Here is a 20,696-nt window from a genome sequence, read left to right on the forward strand (position 1 = left end):
CAGGATGGAGACCATGATTGACTTTTCTTCTTAAATATCCAAATATGAGCAATGAACAAGATAGCAATTATTAAGATGTCGCTTAAAAGGCCACATGTCACAAGGTACCATGTCATGCATGCCTGTATTCCCAGTGGCTTGGTATACTGAGGCAGGAGGATTGAGTATTCAAAGCAGCCTCAGCAACTTAGCAAGACCATAAGGAACTTAGTGAGTCTGCCTCTAAGTAAAAATATAAAAAAGACTTGGGGATGTGACTCAGTGACTATGTGCCCCTGGGTTCAATCCCCAGTATAAATAGTAAATAGCCATTTTTCTGCAATCATCAGGCCAGATATCCAGTGGAGACATATCGCTAACTACTATGAGGCCATAGACAAGTTACTGAAACTGAACTTCATCATCATCTGCAATACAAAGATAATGAAGGCCATTTTAGCAACCACAGGTTACTGTGAAAAATCACCAAATCTAAAAAGGTTCTCATGCAAGAGATCTGTATAAAGCATATTCAATATTATTGTCATTGATGGTGTTATGACCATTATTATGATTATGCAAATATAATGAAAATGATACCTGCAAGCACGTAGTTTGTTTTTCAATTCATAGACAAACCAGGTAAGATCTTGGAAAAATGATTTGTTATTTTCCATGACTTTAAGATGCATCATTTTATACATATTAAATAAAATAAAATTGGGCATGTTTATATATGTAAGTGAATGTAGTTTTATTTATCTACATAAATTTTTATATTTTGTATATTTTCATCTTTTAATCAGGAAATTCTGAAATTTGGTTTGCTCATGAAAAGGGTAGAATAATAATTTTCCCAGATCCTTTATAATTCCAACTTTCTCTGAATCCATTAGCAGTCTACCCTATAAAAATGATTATTGAGTCAATATTTTGAAAGTGATGCACTGCTGTTTCTCATCTCTGCTGGTGAGAGCCCCAGACAAGTAGCAAATTCAGGAAAACAATGAAAGGTCAGAGAACTTGTAACTAAACCACAAAAATTACATAAATAGATTAAAAGTTAAGGGAAAATTATGACATGACAAAGGTAAAATTTCAGAATCTGAAATAGGTCAGAGAGTGCTATTTGTGATAACAGAGAAGCTCTTTATAACTCAGCAAAAAAAAGTTAAATAAGCTTCTTATAATCATATATATTCATTTTTACTTGTGGCTTAAATTTTCTGTATTTTAGTTGTGCCTGTTTCTGAACATCAGAAGTTAATAGCATTTTCTTCATTTGTACATTTATAAAAAGGTTAAAATTTTATCTGGTAGCAGAAAGCACTATAAATATATTTGCTAAATTCAAACACACACATGCACATGCACCATTAATAAATTTAGTGCTTAATATATGGAACTATTTTTGGTAGAAAACAGAAAGCTTTTTTGTCCTGTTACTTACAGAGTTTTAGATTATCTCTAATTTAAGCCTCATAAAAAGCTAAAATTTTTTAAACATTGTACCATCTTTCATATAAATTGACTTACCCATTAAATTATTTAGACAGAAAATCTAATGACTTATTAATAACATACGTTACCATGTAAAAGACAAAAGTGCATATTTAACAATTTTGATCTAATAACAAATAAACATCAAAGGATTATGCTTAGATGAAAAAAACATTCTTAACTTTTCTGTTTCTTTTATGAATCAGGGGCTTCTGCTTATTAAGAACAGAAATTTGAACCTAGAAAAAGAACTATTTTTCTTTGTGTTCACTGTAATTTCACTTTGGTTTCCATAGATTTATTTAATGATGCTATTATTATTTTTTAATTTGTTCTCTTTAGTTACACATGACAATAGATTATATTTTGACATTTATACAAACATGGTGACACAACCAGTATATGCAAACCTCAAATCAGCAGAGTAAAACAATGAAAAAGGTAGAGTAAAAATTTTCCCAGATCCTTTACAATTCAAACTTTCTCAGAATCCATTATCAGTCTACCCTACAAAAATGATTATTGGATCAATATTTTGAAAGTGATACACTTCTGTTTCTCATCTCTGCTGGTGAGAGCCCCAGACAAGTAGCAAATTCAGGAAAACAATGAAAGGCCATTGTTTTAGAATACCATTGAAAGAGATGATCCACTAATTTGAGGATCATCAGTATAAACCCTCTTGGCTCTACCCCATAAAATTAATGAAAGGTGCATATTAAATAACAACACTCAGGAAATATGACATCATTGCTCATTTTCCTTGACCAGATGTTGAATGAAAGCACACAGAATCAATTAATGTTTCATATTGAACCTGCCTTCTTTTGCTACTGGTCCTTTACATATTTAGGAGTATAGATCCTCAGCAAGGCTCCTTCCAGAGAAACTTTTGTATTAGGTAACCAGTAGTATGCTCCATTCATGCTTTGGGGACAGGTGGAGAGGAAGAAAACCCAGTGAGGATTCTTGACCAACACTGAAATGTAAGAATGAAGGAGAAGTGTATAGCCAAACTGTCTTGATTGGATTCAAACTCATGATGGGATTTTCTCTAAGAGTACTATGATGAAAACCTTAGATAACTTTTCTCTAAATTTCTTTAAGAAATAGCAGTAGTTAGCTTTGACTTGTTGACATAAAACATAATTTGAGGAATTCCTGTGATATGGTCATATTATGAAAAGACTTCAAAATTCTGCATTACAGTTATCTTGACTTTTATTCATATAAATGGTTATGAAATAAATGGCTATGATGATTGGAAGAGAGAAAGTTTATTATGTGGATAGGATGAACTTGTGATTGAATTCCAGCTTTGGTACCAACAAATGTATGACCTGAGGGAAGTGTCTTAATTTTACTAAACTTTGCATTACCAACATGTAATAACAATATTGGGTTAGGTTTCCAGACTGTTTCGAATAGCAAGGACATGATATAATAATGCCTGTGTAGGAATATGCCTATTTCTTCCACTGTATCTTTTTGTATACCTATACTATGTGTAGAGAGGCCCCATGAAAATATTTTGATTTTCTTGAAAAGCTCTTTGTAAATGAAAAATCACACTTAAAATGCTGAAATAATGTCTGATTTGAAGAGCATTTTATAAGTAGTACTAATGGTCTTAATGTAAAAAGTTTGAGTTAATGGACAAGACAAGTTTTAAAATAATGGCTCAGAACTGTGGTACATACTTATAATCCCAGAGGCTCAGGAAGCTGAGGCAGGAGAATCGCAAGTTCAAAGCCACTCTCAGCAACTTAGGTTCTGAGCAAATTAGTGAGATCCTGTCTCAAAATGAAAAGAAAAAAGAAATGAGCTGCAGATGTGGCTTACTGGATAGGTACCACCCCCGACCCTCCAATTCAATCCCTAGTACCAAATATATATATATACATATATAACATATATATATATATGTTATATATGTGTGTATGTGTTTGTTTAGTTTTTATTTTAAGATAATGTACAACATTAAAGTAAGTATGAGAAAAATATCCATGATATTATGCATCATTAAATTTGAATTTATAAATTTAGTTATTGTGAATATTGTATTTTATCATCATTATTGAAGACAGAAAAAGTACACTTAGATCTTGAGAGATTAATTGACCCAGGAATAAGAGAAGAACAAACTCTTAAAACGATTAGAAATAAATCTTTATTGAAATAATAATCTAGTAGTGCAATAACTATATTTTACTGTTAAAAGTTATTTCAATGTTCCTATAATACCAAGGGTAAATGGCAAATGCTTGAATGCATATCATAGCACTAAATATGAGAAAAAAGTAAAAAGTATATATAAGTACATAACTGAGTTTTGAAAGAAGTACTATTTATTGCTAAGAATCATGGCATTTCAATAATTTTAGATATGTGTCTCAAAAAATCAAATATGAATTAAAGAACTAAGAAAATTCTATCATGTGAATTGAAGAGAAATAACTCACTACCTCCTAATAAACTTAACAATACAGTGCTAATGTTTTATATTAAGTTCAACAGGTCATGAAATCAAACAAAACATATTATTTGATAGGCTGTTTTACAATCTTCAAAAATAATATATGTGGTACTGGGATTGTAGCTCAGTAGTAGAGCATTTGCCTAGCACATGTGAGGCACTGTGTTCCATCCTCACCATCACATAAAAATAAATAAATAAAAAATAAAAGTATTGTGTCCATTTACAACTGAATTTTTTTTAAAAAATGTGTGTGTATATATATATATATCATATATATATATATGATATATATGATACAGTTTTACTCACTAATGTGTGTGCATGTATATGTGTGAATGTGTATTTATACGTATATGTAACACATTAAATTATTGCATATTTTTCTTTTCTTTAGTTTTAAGACATTGGAAATTGAACCATATCCAGCAGGTTGTATCTGACTTTTACCTGTTTTACTATAGGATCTTGTTCAAGTTTCATTGCACTATGTGAAGAATTGGAAGGGGTTAGAATTGAAAAGGGCTCCTTGTTTTACATGATTTTAAAATAAATGATAATGTCACTAATTAAAAGGAAATATTATTAGCACATACATAGTCAAATAGATCAATGAAGCATACATATTTAATCCAGAAATAAGTACCAATGTATACAGAGACACTAGAGAATAAAGGATTTTTAAATTTACTTTTTAACTATTACATAAAATCATAATAATTATATATATTAAGGATGGTACCATTTCATTTTTTGACACATGTATACTTTGTGCAATGTTTAAATTGTGTTAAAATATTTATTCCTCAATACTTTATCATTTGTGGTGAAAGATTTCAAAATCTTCTCTTTGAATTATAGAGTATATTATTATTATCTATGGTCACCCTACTGTGCCATGGAACACCAGAACCTCTTACTCCCATCTAACTCTAATTTAGTACTCATTGATCAACCTCTGCCACCTCCCCAATCTCCCCAATCTCACATTCAGCTTCTATGAGATCAACGTTTTTCAGGTTCCACATAGGAGTGAGATCATGCTGCACTTGACTTTCTGTGTCTGGCTTATTTCACTTAACGTACTAATCTCCAGTTCCAACAATTGTCACAAACGAGAGGACTCAGACATTTTTTATGGATGAATAGTATCCAGTTATATATAGGTTCAACATTTTCTTTATCCATTCATTAGTTAAGGACACTTGGGTTCAACACAGGAGTACAGATGACTATCAGACATACTTATTTCATTTCCTTCAGATACATAGTCAATAGTGAGATTGATAAATCATATGTCAGTTCTATTTTAATATTTCAAGGAACCTTGCTGTTTCTCATAATGAATTTACTAATTTACATTCCCACCAATAGTGTGCAAGTGTTTTCTTTTGTTCACATTTTTTCCAGGTTAAAGATTATAATATTTCAGTCTCTTTGATAATAGCCATTCTTAATGAAGAAAAGTGATACCTTATTGTGATTTTTATTTACGTTTCCCTGATGATAAATTATGTTGAGCATTTATTCAGGCTCCTGCCAACCACTTTTATATCTTTTTTTGAGAAATGTGTATTTAAATTTTTTGCCAAGTTTTTAACATGGATATTTATTTATTTATGCTATCAAGTATGTAGTCTTCCTTATATATTTTGGATATCAACCATTTGTTAGATACATATTTTGCAAATATTTCTCTTTTTCTCCCTTTCTCTATTTTTTCTTTTGCTATGAAGATGCTTTTCAGTTTGATGTAATCTCATTTAAAAATTTTTGTTTTTGTTTATATATACTCTTGAGGTCTTGTCCAAAAAATCCTTGCCCATATCAGTGTGTTGAAATATTTTGCCTATATCGTCTTCTATAAGGTGATACTTTTTATGTCGATGATAATGAGAAGTTCATTAAAGTTTGTGCATCAGCACAAGGGATAATCCTTTTATAATGAAAGAAAATATGTTCTTTTTCCATATTTTCTTCCATTATAAATGTAAAAATAAACAATCTCAAAAACTAAGGCACATGAATGATCTCAGATTAGGGAGATCATTTTAACCAGTATAGAAACCCAACAGTGCTAGAGGAAATTACAGACTTACTTTTCCAACATTAAGTAATCAAAATGTCTGCTTTGTAAATGATAGCAAAAGATTTAGCAGGCAAATGATAAATTAAGAATAAGCATTTATGTCACTTGTGATCTAAAGGGTTGATATTAGATCTTCAAAGAGCTATAATTCAATGAAGAAAAATAAGAATTTCATTATAGATGAGAAAATCTAGCTAGAAATTATATGAATAACTTTTCAGATTATCTAGTCAGAGAAACAAAAATAAAATAACAAAGAATTACTAGTTTTTCTGTAGGAGGGTTTACAGTTTATTTTCACAAATTGATTTTAGAAAAGTTTTAGCCTTTCTAATCAGTTTGGCAAATATATTATAAAATTAAATGGAAAACTTTTCTCTTTAAACCAACAAACACATTTCTCAAAAATATGATTTTTTTAAATAAAACTAAATATATGGATATTTTTTATTATAGTTTAAAATGGCAAAACTGGACATCATTGGAAAGTTAGTTATGGTATAATCATAAGCAAACTATTCACACTTGTATGAATAGCAGATTAATTTGAAGGATTTTTTTGTAAGAAAAGCAATAGGCAAATATTATTTCCACCAATTTCTAATATATGATTATGATAATATTATATATTATAAGATTTTGTAGAATATATTTCTTTCTTCATTGAATACTCCATTTCTTGTTCATGGAGCATTTCAAATTTTGGGAAGCTTGCTTATTTTCTTGAGAATACTTGTGTATTTTCACGTATAAAAAAGTCTTAGGATTCATTCAAAAAATACTATCCATTTTTGTAGAATAAACCAGCATGTGTTTAAATGTGTCTACGTATGTGCATCTATATGTATGTGGTGTGTGTTTGATTATATGAGCATTGTGAATGTTACAGACAAATCCATGTCTTATTTTTGGGTAATTGTAGGTGGAATGAAAGCAGAAGATACAGTTAAAACATAATGAAAAAATTGCCCATGTACTATACTAGACCCACTTGAGTATATGCTTGTATATGCATATTCACACCTAAGGAAAAAAGTTGTAATTGCTTATGTGAAAGTTTCTGGCTACTATATACCATTATTACTTTGGGAAATTTACTTAAATTTTTCTGACATCCCTCCACACCCTTCCTCTTCTGAAAATCAAGGAATAAATAATAAAAATACAACTAAAGCTCCATTTCCAATGGACCCCCATTAGGCTTTTAAACTATGTCTATTTTATCTGTGTATCATATCTAAGATGTCAAGATGCCCTAGCAATATGGCTTCTTTATCCCCTTGTGTGAAATAAGTCACCTTACATTAGATTTAACATCATTGTCAAAATCTATTTATTCTCCCTTTCACTCAGCAACAACAAAAGTGTTGAATGCTTCCACTGGATTATACGATTTAGCTCTGTAATGTGATCAGTGAGACGTGGTCCTTGCCCTGATCTATGAGTAGGTGCAGGCACAGAAGGTCATCATGTAGAGATGGCAGTTGCTGTTTACAGGTGAAGGCTTGAGCTCTGTGGGAGTACAAAAGAGTTTTTCGTCACTAAGAAATGAATCAAGTTTCATTTATATTTTATTATAGGGTGTAATTCCTTTGTTCATTTAGTAATATGGTTTGTAATGAATTCAATTTTAGAATATTGGTCTGAGTTGAATTTCATGAATTTAAATCTGTCATTTAAAATAACAGTAACACTCAAGATTTTTGTAGAATACATTTCTTTCTTTGTTGAATACTCCATTTCTTGTTCATGGAGCAATTCAAATTTTGGGAACCTTGTTTATTTTCTTGAGAATACTTGTATATTTTCATATGAAAAAGTTTTAGGATTCATTCTCCCAAATAAAAATTTCTGCATGGGTTCATTATTCTATCTATATAGTAACTTATAACAGATAAACAGATACATTTCTGGCCCTAAAAATATTTTTAATACTTTTATGTGTATACTATATGTTTTTTTTTGTATGTATGTGGGGTTAATTTAATATAAGAGCATGACTTTATTTTGTAAGAGAGTTACCATAAATGTCACTTTAAGAACCTTAACTCTTTCAACTAATAGGGCAATTTATTTGCTGCTAGCCTCATGTGTTCCACAGTTTATGAGTTTGGACTTTTACACCTTATCATATTTAATTTTTTTAAAATCCATAATTTTGCTTTTTTTTAAAACCTCATTCAAAATAATGAGGCAAAATATCTTTTTTTTAAAAAAAAAATATTTTTTTTGGTTGTCAATTGACCTTTATTTTATTTATTTATATGCAGTGCTGAGAATTGAACCCAGTGCTTCACACATGCTTGGCAAGTGCTCTGCCACTGGGCCACAACCCCAGCCCAACATCTATATTTTTTCAAAATATTTTAAAAATTACTTCAAATTTTTATGGTGACATAAGAGTTAATTTGACAAAGGCAGGGATGACATCCTGGGTGTGTGACCAGTTGTCCAGGGCCTCAGTCTCAGAAGGACCCTCTACTTTGATTAATGTTGTTGCTGCCATCTTATCTTTCTTGATAATGTTAAATTCTTTGATAATTTTAAGACATCAGAAATCACAACTAATAACTAATCTTGATAATCAGCTTCCCCTCTGCAAGAATGTTTGCCAAGTTGATCTTTTACCTTTTAAATTTTATTTTGTTTCATAAAAATTAAACAAGATCACTCATTTTCAACCTAACATTTGAATTCTTATATATACTACTTTGAGATCAAACATCAAAGAAGTTTTCATTTATAAGAACTATATTTCAAAAATATGTTTGTTTTTTATTTAAAAAGATAAAAGGATTAAATACACCACACATATATCAGTTTAGACTTTTAAAATATGAAAAGCATAGTTTTGATGAAGATTTCTGTAATTGGGCCTATATGCTTCATACTCACCTGCTACATTTTTCAACTTCCAAGTACATTACTAAAGAATGATCAGATTTTCTCGACATATTAAAACAAGTCCATCATCATTCTTGGTATTGTTATGAGATACTTAAATCATTATCCCCCAAAGAATTTTAGTTTTAAAAACAGCAAACTAAAAACTGATTAGATATACATGCATTAAGTGTGGACTAATTCTGTTTCATTATATTAAGCAACATTTGAAAAACATCAAGTCACTTGATTGGCAGTGAGGAGTGTTTCTGTAAATGTTCGATTATAAAGATTTCCCCCTGTACTTGCTCTTGTGTAATGCCTCTGTGTACAGGTCCCACTCACTTTCCCTTCTACTATTCTAATGGCTTCTTCTGTTTCCTTTTTTTCCGCATGTTCCAGAATGATTCTTGGGGAAAACAGTATTCATATGCACTCTTCAAAGCTATGAGCCACATGCTATGCATTGGGTATGGAGCCCAAGCCCCAGTCAGCATGTCAGACCTCTGGATCACCATGCTGAGCATGATTGTAGGGGCCACCTGCTACGCCATGTTTGTTGGTCATGCCACGGCATTAATCCAGTCTTTGGATTCTTCAAGGAGGCAGTATCAAGAGAAGGTATTTTGTTTTATCTCTTATATCTTCATCAACTAGTCAGTAATTTGAATTAATTGTGTTCACACTAACAAATCTATTTCTAGCTATCAAAAATATAATGAGCTAAAATGGTTAAAGTAAGAAAGCACAATGTTTTGATATTTTGAGATTCTTCAAGACGATCCCACAGCTTTCACTTATTTTTAGTTTCTATCTTGAATAGTAAATTTTTAAAAAATCTTATTTTGAATCTACAGAAAAACATGTTTCAAAATGCATGAAGCTGATATATAGTCTTATCATGCTTCATGTTCTATCATAGCTCAAAAATTTTATATGAAGGGATATCCAGGGAATAGAGGAAGGGAATAGAAGGGGAAGGAGGCAGGACAGGTAAAGGGAGGAACTACAGAATGAACTTGTCCAAATTATGCTATTCAGTTGCTTTAAATTAAAGTCCTCCTTTCCTATGTACATATGTACATATATGTACATATGAATATACCACAGTGAATTCCAGCATTATGGTGATGTATAAAGTACCATGACATTTAAAAATAAATAAATAAATAGAGGGAAGATCAGTAGAGTAGAGGAAAAAGAACAAGGGGACGGAGGAGGGGAGGAAAGAGAAAACACTGGGGATTGAAAGGGAGCTAATTATATTCCATGCATGTATGGTTATGTCAACAAAACCCCCAATATTATGTATAACTATAATATATGTATATGTTAGAAAAATACTAACTGACTAAATGGGGACAGGCATCATTGCGCATGCCCCTTTGTATTTCTTTCCATGCTGTAACCATAATTAATGTTACAATTCATACACTCAGCTGAACATATGTTGCCCTTTAGCTAGATAATTCACCACACCCTTCAGTTTTAAAAATGCATGTAAACAGCTGCTGTTGTGCATTCTTATGCACAACGTGTTAATTAAAATGATTGTTGCTCTAAACTTTTCTCAAAAGGGAGAAAAAAAAAGTAATTTTATGCAATGGTTTAGTCATTGCATTTTTAATATGCTTAATTACTTTGGCTGGGACTAAACATTGGTTAATCGAACCCTACTAAGACCCTTAACCAAATATTAGTAACTTTCTGACAAGAAAATGAGAATATTTTACACTTGAAGGAAGAACATAAAACACAGGGACTCCATTGCACATGACAGTGTATATGGCATTTGAGCTGCCAAAAGTCATTTCTGAAAGTGATGGCTAAAATTGCTCTAGAATACTTTTAGTGAATGATAATAGCTTAATTTTCAAAACAGCTGAACATCATTTCAGTTGCTGTTTTATTTACAGAAGTGCTTGACACTATAATCACACAATAGGAGAAAGGAAACCTAGATATTTTATTTCCCCTGAATGTAATTACACTGCCACCATCTATTACAGTGAAGAAGTTGGTTCTTCATTACTGAGGCAATGAAAAGATTAACCACCAAAATTGTTTTTAGGTTCATTTTAAAATAAAGACTTCAGTTAAACTGTACAGAACAAAGAGCATAGTAAGGGACAAGACTTTATACAATGGTGAATTTTTACTAAGGTAATATATTCAAATGAGTTTGGGGTAATTTACAGGAATTTAAGGTAAGGCTACAACATGGTATATCTGATGTTTCTCTTACACTTTTGCCTTCTACATTTCAGTTACTTTAAATTAAAGTCCTCCTTTCCCATCTAGTTTGTTTGTATCATTGCTTCATGTTTTCTTAAAAACAAACAAATGTTAATTTTCCAGAACTGTGTTGCTTAGCATTGTTTTTCACATTGAATATGTTGCCATTGTTTTTATGATTTTAGGCTTATATAAACCAGATATAACCTAGGAATCCTAATTCTTTAATAATGTAGACATTTATATACAAAGCTGTTTTGACCTTTGCTGTATTTCAAGTCATCAAATTATGGATCTTATCTGTGTTTGGTAAAAGGGAGGATACTTGTTAACACTGTTTTTTTTTTTTCTGACATTCAGACTAATTTAATCAGGAGCAGCTGGTTCAAAGAAAATATTTGTAAATATATTTGTGTCCAAATATCCCTCAATAAGTTCAGCTATAGAATATTGTGCTCATTTTCTAGTCAGAATTATACTAGACAACAAAGTTCTTCAGTACTTTCTGTTAATATTTAAATTGTATTATTATGATCTTATATGTCTATTTTTCGATTAATCTTATAGGATGACTCTGCTTAACATATGATTGATTTGAACCTTCTGTGATTTGGCCACTTTGAGTCTTTGCTAAATTATTATTTTTTAATTTAAGCAAAATTCTCAAAAAATTTCATCATTACTGTTTGAAGTGTACAACATGGTGGCATTTGGTCCATTCACAGTATGGTACAACCTGCATGTCTATCTAGTTCCACCTCATATTCAACACCCCAAGAGGAGCACATTAAATAGTCAATCCCCATGGCCTCCTCTCCCAGCCACAGGCAAACACTGATCAGCTTTTTGTCTCCATGTTTCTGGTTCTGAATGTCTTAAAAATGTAATCTTACACTATGTGACCTCTCTAGTGTTTTCAAGGATGGTCCACCTTGTAAAATGTATTCATGTTTCATTCCTTCCTATGGAAAATTTATACTCAATTGTATGGATATAATAATCATGTATATTCATTCATTAGTTGATGGACTTTGGGAATATTTGGAACTTGCTCTATTATGCATAGAGAATTGCCACTACTGACAATTCTGTGGAAGTATTTGAGTACGTGTTTCGCTTTTGGTGTATATCTAAAAGTAGAATTACTGAGCTTTAAAAAATAATTCTACATTTAACTTTTTGAAGAATTGTTTAAATATTCTCATTGTATTTGTCTTTAGGTATATTGGAATATGCCACAAAAGACTTTAAAATTCATGTTGACAATATTTTCACTTTCATAAACCTGATAATAACATATTTTTAAATAAAGGAATCAACTTTAGCTAATATATGTTACATGTTCTTCCTTCAAATATTTTTTACTTGCCATTCAGAGTACATTGGTATTCAATCCAGTCAATTTTGCTCCAGAATTCACTCTAGTTTCTCTTACACTTTTGCCTTTTCCATTTCAGTTGCTTTTTAAATTCTCTCTCTCTCTCTCTCTCTCTCTCTCTCTCTATATATATATATATATATATATATATATATATATGGTGTGTATATATAGGGTGTGTCTATATATATATATATATATATATATATATATATATAGAGAGAGAGAGAGAGAGAGAGAGAGAGAGATACATATATACATTTATATGTGTGCATACATACATATATATTACAGGTCAAACATTGATTTGATTATAATTTATGTTGCTGGTTTCATGGCTTGTCATGTTTGGTATTTTACTATTTTCAGGCAGCTCCATTTTCTTTTCCTTTCATTTAGAGAGTTTATAATGTGAGAGGGTTGGTATTATAGGATGGCTCTGTTGAATGTATGATTGATTTGCACCTTCTTTTGTGATTTGGCTACTTTGAGTTTTTACTAAATTATTATTTTGCCTCCCCCAATGTTCTGTTCTACATTACCAGGAAATTGTTTGGTTTCTATAACAGGTCTAATGAAAAAGCTCAACTTCATATTCTAAAGAAAGTGCAATTTTCTCTCCAATATTTCCTTTAATTTGACTTAATGAGATTTTTTTTTTCTGGGCAAATTAAATCCTCCCCAACCCCATTCATGTATTTGGGGGCCAGAAGCCAGGAGTAACAAAGGAGGCTTTGTCCATGTCCTCTTTTCTCTCTCCCATCATAAGCCCATGAGGAGCTGTTGTTTCTCTTCTCACCAGGGTAGAAAACAGAAGGAAAGGGAAGGAAAGAGTCAGTTTTAATGTGTCTGGTATATGTGATAAGCTAGCGTCTCTGTGTGGGTCTGCAGATGATTAGTGCTAACATTTCCCTCCTGAGATCCTTTGAACTCTTTAAGTGAGATCTGCTAGGTTTTCCTGCATTTCCTGGATGAGAACTGGAAAATTCTCACAGTTCATCTCTAGTCTTTGTCTGCTAGGAGTTTCTTACTCTTCCATGAGGGTCGTTCAGATAGAACCCAGGAGGCAATGCTGGTCCTCTTCTATGGTTCAGATCTGGTCCACAAGAAAGCACAAATGCATCCATGCACCCTTCCCTTAGGCCATCTCTCAGGCTCACTGCCTCCTCCATGAAACCAACGAGGAGCCTCCATCCAGCCTTCCTTGGTGAGAGTCAGACAACTGTGTCTGCAGACTGTTAACATGTTCTCAGATGCAATTCCAGACCCCAGACTCGTGTCTGCCAAATGTGAATCTATTTGAGATTCCCAGTGGTTTTGTTGAGGTGTTCTCTACACCCCTATGAGAAAGTAGACTTCTTACAAACTTATCGCAGAATTTGGGAAGGGATTCAGAGCAGAGCAACTGCTTTCTCTGAAGAAATCTGAGTGAGCACTAGTCCAATCAGGAAACTTCTCACTCTACCTTTTGATCTTCACATAGTGCTAATGAGGTTAAAGCCTGGAGGAATCTTGGGTCACCCTTTACAATAGTAAAACTATGTATGAGGAAGGTTTTTCCATGACCAATGTTGTGTCTCAAATTAGTTGCTCAATGAACTTGAGGCAGTCTGTCCCAACTAGTAAATCCTTTATGTCCTTACCTTCTCTCAAAGCCAGTACCACAGGTCATGATAATAAGTATTGTACATATATAAAACTGTGCCCTGATAAAAATAGGTTTAGAAATATTAGTAGACACAATGTTATTAAAATGTGTGTGCCATAAATTTGTGTGCCCTAAATATTCAACAAGTTATTTCTGCTCTCTATGCCAAGCCTCCATGTATTTTAAATTATTTATGTTCAAAGGAATTAACTTTGAGAAACACCTATCTAAAAAACTCTCCACTATGATCATTCCTTTCTTTTTTAACTGACCTTAAGTTATTACCCTCTTTTATAGGTAATTCTGCAGTTTTTCTTGCCTTCATGAAGTAAGACTTCTTTTGATCATCTTGTTTCATTATACTACTAGATCTTAATTCATATATTTGAATTGTTTTGTGTGAAGCCTACTATTATTTTTTCTTCTTGTCAAACTTTTTCCTATCAAATAATTACAGGACCAAGAATTTATGTGTGCATGTTTTCCTCTATAAAGAGCAAAGATTTTAGCACATACACATTATGAATTTAGAGAAAGATTTTCAACTTACTTTGTTATACTGATGCACATGGAAAGTTTTTAATATGGAATTTCAATATGACCAAAGAATCACTTTATTCTTAGAAATTATCAGTTCCAAATATCTTAATACACTCATTAGCTTACTGAAAGTGGGGAGTAGATTGCATAATTGCAAGGCAGGTAGAGAATAGGTTGTTTAAACAGAATCTGTTTTTTTAATGGTAGAGCCAGTCTTCTACCTGAATTACTATGTGTCAGTTTACCAAAATTAAAATCCTAAAAACCTCAAAAAGGACAAAAGTGATTCTATTTTGTTCATCTTGAAAAAAGTTTCTATGATGCCCATTAAACACCTTTTGAACTTAAAGATACCTTTGTTAAAGCAGTCTCTCAACCAAGAAACCAATGGGTATATAGTCATGTATAAAATATGGTTGAATTGTAGAATTTCATGTAATAAACCTGAAAATATCAGAAAAGCCTGAATGACAAATATAAATGATTTTAGTTAATGATTTATAAGTCCATATTCTGTCCTGTAAATGAAGATCTACAGTCAGGACTATTGCATAAATTTCCTATTCCATGGAACTTTTTTTTTCCTTTTTAAATCACTCTAGTCTTTCAAATTTGTATAAGTTAGTGATACCCCATAGATAAAACCTGCTCTCATTTTCAAGCTATTCACATCTCATTTGCAGAATGTGAGCAGATTTCAGTTCATTTAAAATAATTTCAGTTCTTGGTAGTATGCCCTTCAAGAAGAATTTGAGTGAAGGAGTGCTGGGAAACCAGCTTTTAAACTCTAAAGGATCTCTCAACCAAATCTCTTTTCCAGGCAGCTAAACACAGTTCTCTCAAAACCCCAAGAGACTCCCACTACCACACCTTTCACACTACCTCCTCACATGCTTTTTAAGTCTTTCACTGTCTATATAATAAATTCTTCTCTCTATTTGGAAGGCTTTACAGTCTCCCCTGATCTTCTCAGCCTATACTTAATCAGTGCATTGTGTACACTCTCTTTCTAAAGAAATACAAACATCAGGATAGGAAGACCTATGCCTCTGCTGTTGCTTGTTTCAGCCGCACACATAGAAACACCTGAGGGTGCAACAGCACTAGAGAGGTGGTGAGGAATATGGACATTCACAGGTGCTATTATACCAATAAGTAGGAGCAGGATTCATGATTTGAAGTTTTCTTAATGATGTCACTTGACTCTCCATAGAAGCATTGGTTGTTTACATGTAGGCAAACATCCTGCCTCAGGCGTTAACAGCAAGTACTTGATTATTTGTTTGTCTATTTGGCTATTTGCGGGGATCTCAAAATAAAACCATGTTGCTCAGGTTCATCTCTAATTCCTTGGCTCAAGTGATCCTTCTGCCTTCACCTGGAAAGTAGCTGGGACTACAGTCATACACTCCAGTGCCCCTGCTATTTGTTTATTTGTATTTTGCTTGAACACACATCATATTTTAGAAATGAATATTTCATTCTGCTTTTCCTTCCAGAACTCTGAGATAGATTACTTACTCCTGGAAGTAAAAGGCACATTATCAAAGGGACTTTCATGAGGGTTGAAGCAATTTCTTAGTTGCTGGTTGATCAGATGCGTTTTTCTGCTTTAGGACAAATCAGAAGCCCTTGTTTCAGGAAGATGAAGAATTTGTTGCTGCTATTATTAGTTCTAAGTGTTCGATAAAAAACAAAAACAGAAACAAAAAATATTCACATGACTCAATTCACGGTTGAGCAAAGAGGAACAGTTTAGAATAATGCCTATGATTATTATAGTGTTATTTAATCAAAACAGAAAAAAATGTTACATCCTCTTTTATAAAACTCTTTTGATTTATATCAGGAAATTAATCAGCTGGGCTGTTAATTTGGTTTAAAGATTTTGTAAGATATATAGTATTTGTTTTCAGAAGAATGGAGGTCTCTGAAATTATAATGATCATGACCTCAGAAAATCTTATCAACCCAGAGCTTAAATAAATAATGTTTTCATACCCTAATTGTCGTTGAGATCATTCATAATGGGAAGAGAGAGCTTTGAAATCAGGTACTTTCAACAAAACAATTTCACTTAGTTTCCTTCATAATTCCTCATAATGTTGTTTTTTTTTTCTCCCTTTACAAATGAAACTGTCATAAACAGGATTCCACATGGTTCCCTAATTAGTTTGGAAATTTTCCGTGAGGTCACACCATATACTTGCTTTTTTGGACCTTAAATTAATGAACTGTATGTTAAATTCTTAGAACTGCCAAATAGTCTCAGGAAGGTCCTAGAGCTGGAAATCTCTGTGAAATTCTCTCAGAAAAAAACTGCAGTGTGATAACCTTGGGTTATCTGCATGTAATCACTTGAACTGCTACAAACCAGGCTTCTGGTAGAGCAGTGATATTATAGATACTCATTTGGGAAAATGCATCCACTCTAAGTGCTGTTTCAAAGATTTGAACAAGTCAAGGGAGAAAGCAAGCCTGTTAATTATTACACTAAAAAGAAAAAGAATTTTGCCCACTGCAAATCACCTATAACACTGATTTCTGACTTTTATATTTTGAAATAACTCACTGGGGGATATGGTGTCCCCTTTTCCTTAGTGAAAGCTTCTTTACTAATACTCTATGTTCCATGTTGAACTCTCCCACCTGTGTATTGTATGTATCCATGGTTTCAGAACCATGAAAAGTGCTAAAGATTTGTCCTCACTAAGCCTTCTTTTGTTCTTTGCGGTTTATAGCACATTATAGCTTTTAATAATGGCTGTAGAGTTCCATTTTGTTTTCTTTTATTGATTGATCTATAGATTTATGTTTTTAGAAATTTTGAATGTTCATTTGAACTCACACCCTAATTTTTTTTCTTTAAAGTGTTTGTTTTTGGTGTACTCGTGTTTCTCATGTACCATAAATTGTAAATATACTGTGAAGCATTTTCACAGGACAGATGCTGGTCACTGGGGAGCCACTAACATTATAAGAGTCCCCAGTGTAAAAGACTCACCCTCTCATCCTGCATCTGACTTGTATTTGGTTGGCGAGATCACTGGGATCCACTGGAAATGGGTTTTGAATTATGCTGAGGAAATCAGCAGGCAGAGGTAATCACCATGGGAGAACTGCCCCAGAAAGAAGCCCTAATTTCGAGAGGATTCCTTGTAGACAGGAATAAAGTATGCAAAGGTGGGAATATTTGGGAAAACTGAATTATTTAATTTGAATGAAGCAAAAACTACCTTTCAGCGGGGAGTATGAAAGAAGCCTCTGCAATGTATCAACTAAGAATAATTTTAAGTGCTGGAATGCTGAACTTGTAAAATAGGGAAAAAAATTACATCATAAACAGGAAGTGATAGAACACAAATGTATTGTGCAGGAATGTCAAGCATTGTAAGTAGATAGAGACAACTCTAATAAATAACTGGAAACACCACTACTTTATAAGTAGAATCCAAATAATCTTCAAAGAAAATGTATCAAGTGAGTTGAGTATCAGATTTTTTTAGCCTATTAAAACACATTTATTTAATGCTCACTATATATGATGTCTTGTAACAGTTTTCATATGGTGAGCAAATGGTGCCTTCTCTCATCAGTTTCTTATGGCATTGTGCATGGAAAGGGAGGTTGAGAACACCCAATAACATGATTCACAGAAAGCATGACACTATTAGAAAAATGTTTCAAGTGCAATTAAGGGAAAGAAAAAATATGATAAGAAATTTTAAAACTTTAATTCATATGAGATGCAGTGAGGTGGAAAAAAAATGTTTTAGAACAGGTCTAGAGGTTGATTAGAAGGAAGATATTGAAGTGGGCCAAATGGGCAAAGCACTTGGAGGTATGAAGAAACTTTCTACAATTCAAAAACAGGCAGAAGGAAAGTGTGACTGAAGTAGAAAGGCAAAATGAGGCAGGAGAGACCTACAAGAATCAGATTAGGAGGGACCCTGTAACCTGAGTTCACCACCACGTTGTATTTTAGCCAGAATACAAAGAAAAACTGGGTAAAAATTTGAAATGCAAAAGTGGTTAAAATATTTGTGTTTTCAAAATTTCAATGAAAGCTAGGCATGGAGATACCCTCACCTATAATCCCAGTGGCTCCAGAGGCTGAGGCAGTAGGATCACAAATTCAAAGCCAACCTTGGCAAAAATTTAGCAAGGGCCTAAACAAATTAGTGAGGCCCTGTCTCAATATAAAAAAGATAAAAATGGGTGGGAATATGGCTCAGTGATTAAGCAACCCTGGGTTTAAATAAAGTAAAATATAAAATTTTAATGAATATCAGTCAACAATGTATATAAATAGATTAAAAGAAAGCAAAAATTGCTTAAGATTCCCTGACGTTATGCAAGTCATCCAGTGTTAACTTGCAGAAAACCAACAAAGATTTCAATCTTAGCAGGTGAAAATATTAAACATACCATCCCAGAAGGATAAATAATACTTATGGGAAATCACCAGCATCTATAAGAAGGAAATACAACTGTTTAATGACTTAAGGAACTATGTAGTTTTATAAATAAAATTTGGGAAATGAGAGAAGCCAGGTCAATGGGGTTTCTCTGCTACAGATGGCCATTTATAGATACAGTTTCTTCCAAGTTGTTCCCCCACTAGCCTTTGGAACAGTGCCTTCCAAATTGTACTATACATCATAATTATCAGAAGAGCTTGGGAAAACAGATTTGGGAGATCTATTCCCAAAATCTGGGAATAGATTAAAAATCTGAGGTGGGGCCTGAGAATTTGCATTTTCAATAAGATCTCATATACCGCTGCCCCTGGTGTACCAACCCCTTAGGGACTTTTTCTTTTCTGCATGTTTGAAGCTGTGCTATGGATGTGAATTAAGAGAAACCTACACAACAATCTACTCACACTCCGATGATGAGAATTTAGACATATTTCTACTCAAGGAGGCTGAGAAATTTAATCTAAGTGAACAGCTCCCTGACTAACTAAAATCTCTAACTAGAGGGAAGCAGCAGAGAAAAGATCTAGGTGGAAAAATAGTGATTTCAGCCAGAGAGATAAAAACAAAAAGGGAGAGGTAGGTAGGAAAATGCTTGGGATTCCCTAGGTAATTCATGCACTTTGAATGGGCATGGTGTACTTTAAAAATACTAGTAGATATAAAATCCAAAATAATTTGTATTGTGTTTGTGACAAATGGAGAACCATTGAGTCTCTGAATTAAATAACTTGACTCTCTAAGAAGATAATTGAAGATAGGGAATGGGAAAATACACGAAAGGAGAGTTAGCAGCAGAATAAAATGTAGGCAAGAACTTATGTCTTCCATTCATCCTTCTTTTATTAAGCCTGGAATTTGTTATCTAAAATGCATTGTCTACCAGGAGTAATGGAGTACCTTTAAATGAAACATTAGTGGAATGTATTTTCTTTATTAACACAGATATCACTGTTACTAAAAAGTCCATGATTTAAAGAAAATGTATGTATGAAACTCTTTATTTTCCATGAATTTTCTGATGTGAATCACTAACAGATTTTCTCTCCCATTTACAAGGAGAATAATTGGTGTAAAACAAAAAAACAATCTGCACATTCGTCATAATTAATATGATAATTACTTTGTAGAGTCAGAATTTTTTTTCTGTTTGAAAAATATATGAAATAAGAAATCATTTATGTTGAACTAAAGAGATTGAAAATCTGAATTTTAAAAACCCTTAAGACTGTTAACACCCAAATGAAGCTATTTAAATCACTTTGATACAAAATATTTTCAAGTTTTTTTAACTAAAGCAATATGCTACTTAATGGGTACATACCTATGATAATATAAGATAAAGGACTAGATCTCACATTCATTGCTTAAGCTTTGGCAAGTAAAATCACCTTAGAATATCATATTCATTTAAAAAGATTTTTTATTATCCTTCTACCTTATTATTATTAAAAATTAATGAACCAAAATTTTTGAAAGTCAGTTAAGCA

The 20,696-nt window shown here is 32.4% G+C and overlaps 1 protein-coding gene across 1 annotated transcript in view; it reads left to right on the forward strand.

Moving 5' to 3' along the window:
- Hcn1 (hyperpolarization activated cyclic nucleotide gated potassium channel 1) overlaps positions 1 to 20,696 on the forward strand; it is a 363,268-nt gene that overhangs the window by 241,987 nt on the left and 100,585 nt on the right. Inside the window, exon 4 of the mRNA XM_076856146.2 lies at positions 9,330 to 9,548. Coding sequence (XP_076712261.1) covers positions 9,330 to 9,548 — 219 coding nt within the window. The remainder of the gene's footprint in view (positions 1 to 9,329; positions 9,549 to 20,696) is intronic.

Source organism: Callospermophilus lateralis, chromosome 5 (genome assembly GCF_048772815.1).
Source record: "Callospermophilus lateralis isolate mCalLat2 chromosome 5, mCalLat2.hap1, whole genome shotgun sequence".
Lineage (NCBI taxonomy): Eukaryota > Metazoa > Chordata > Mammalia > Rodentia > Sciuridae > Callospermophilus > Callospermophilus lateralis.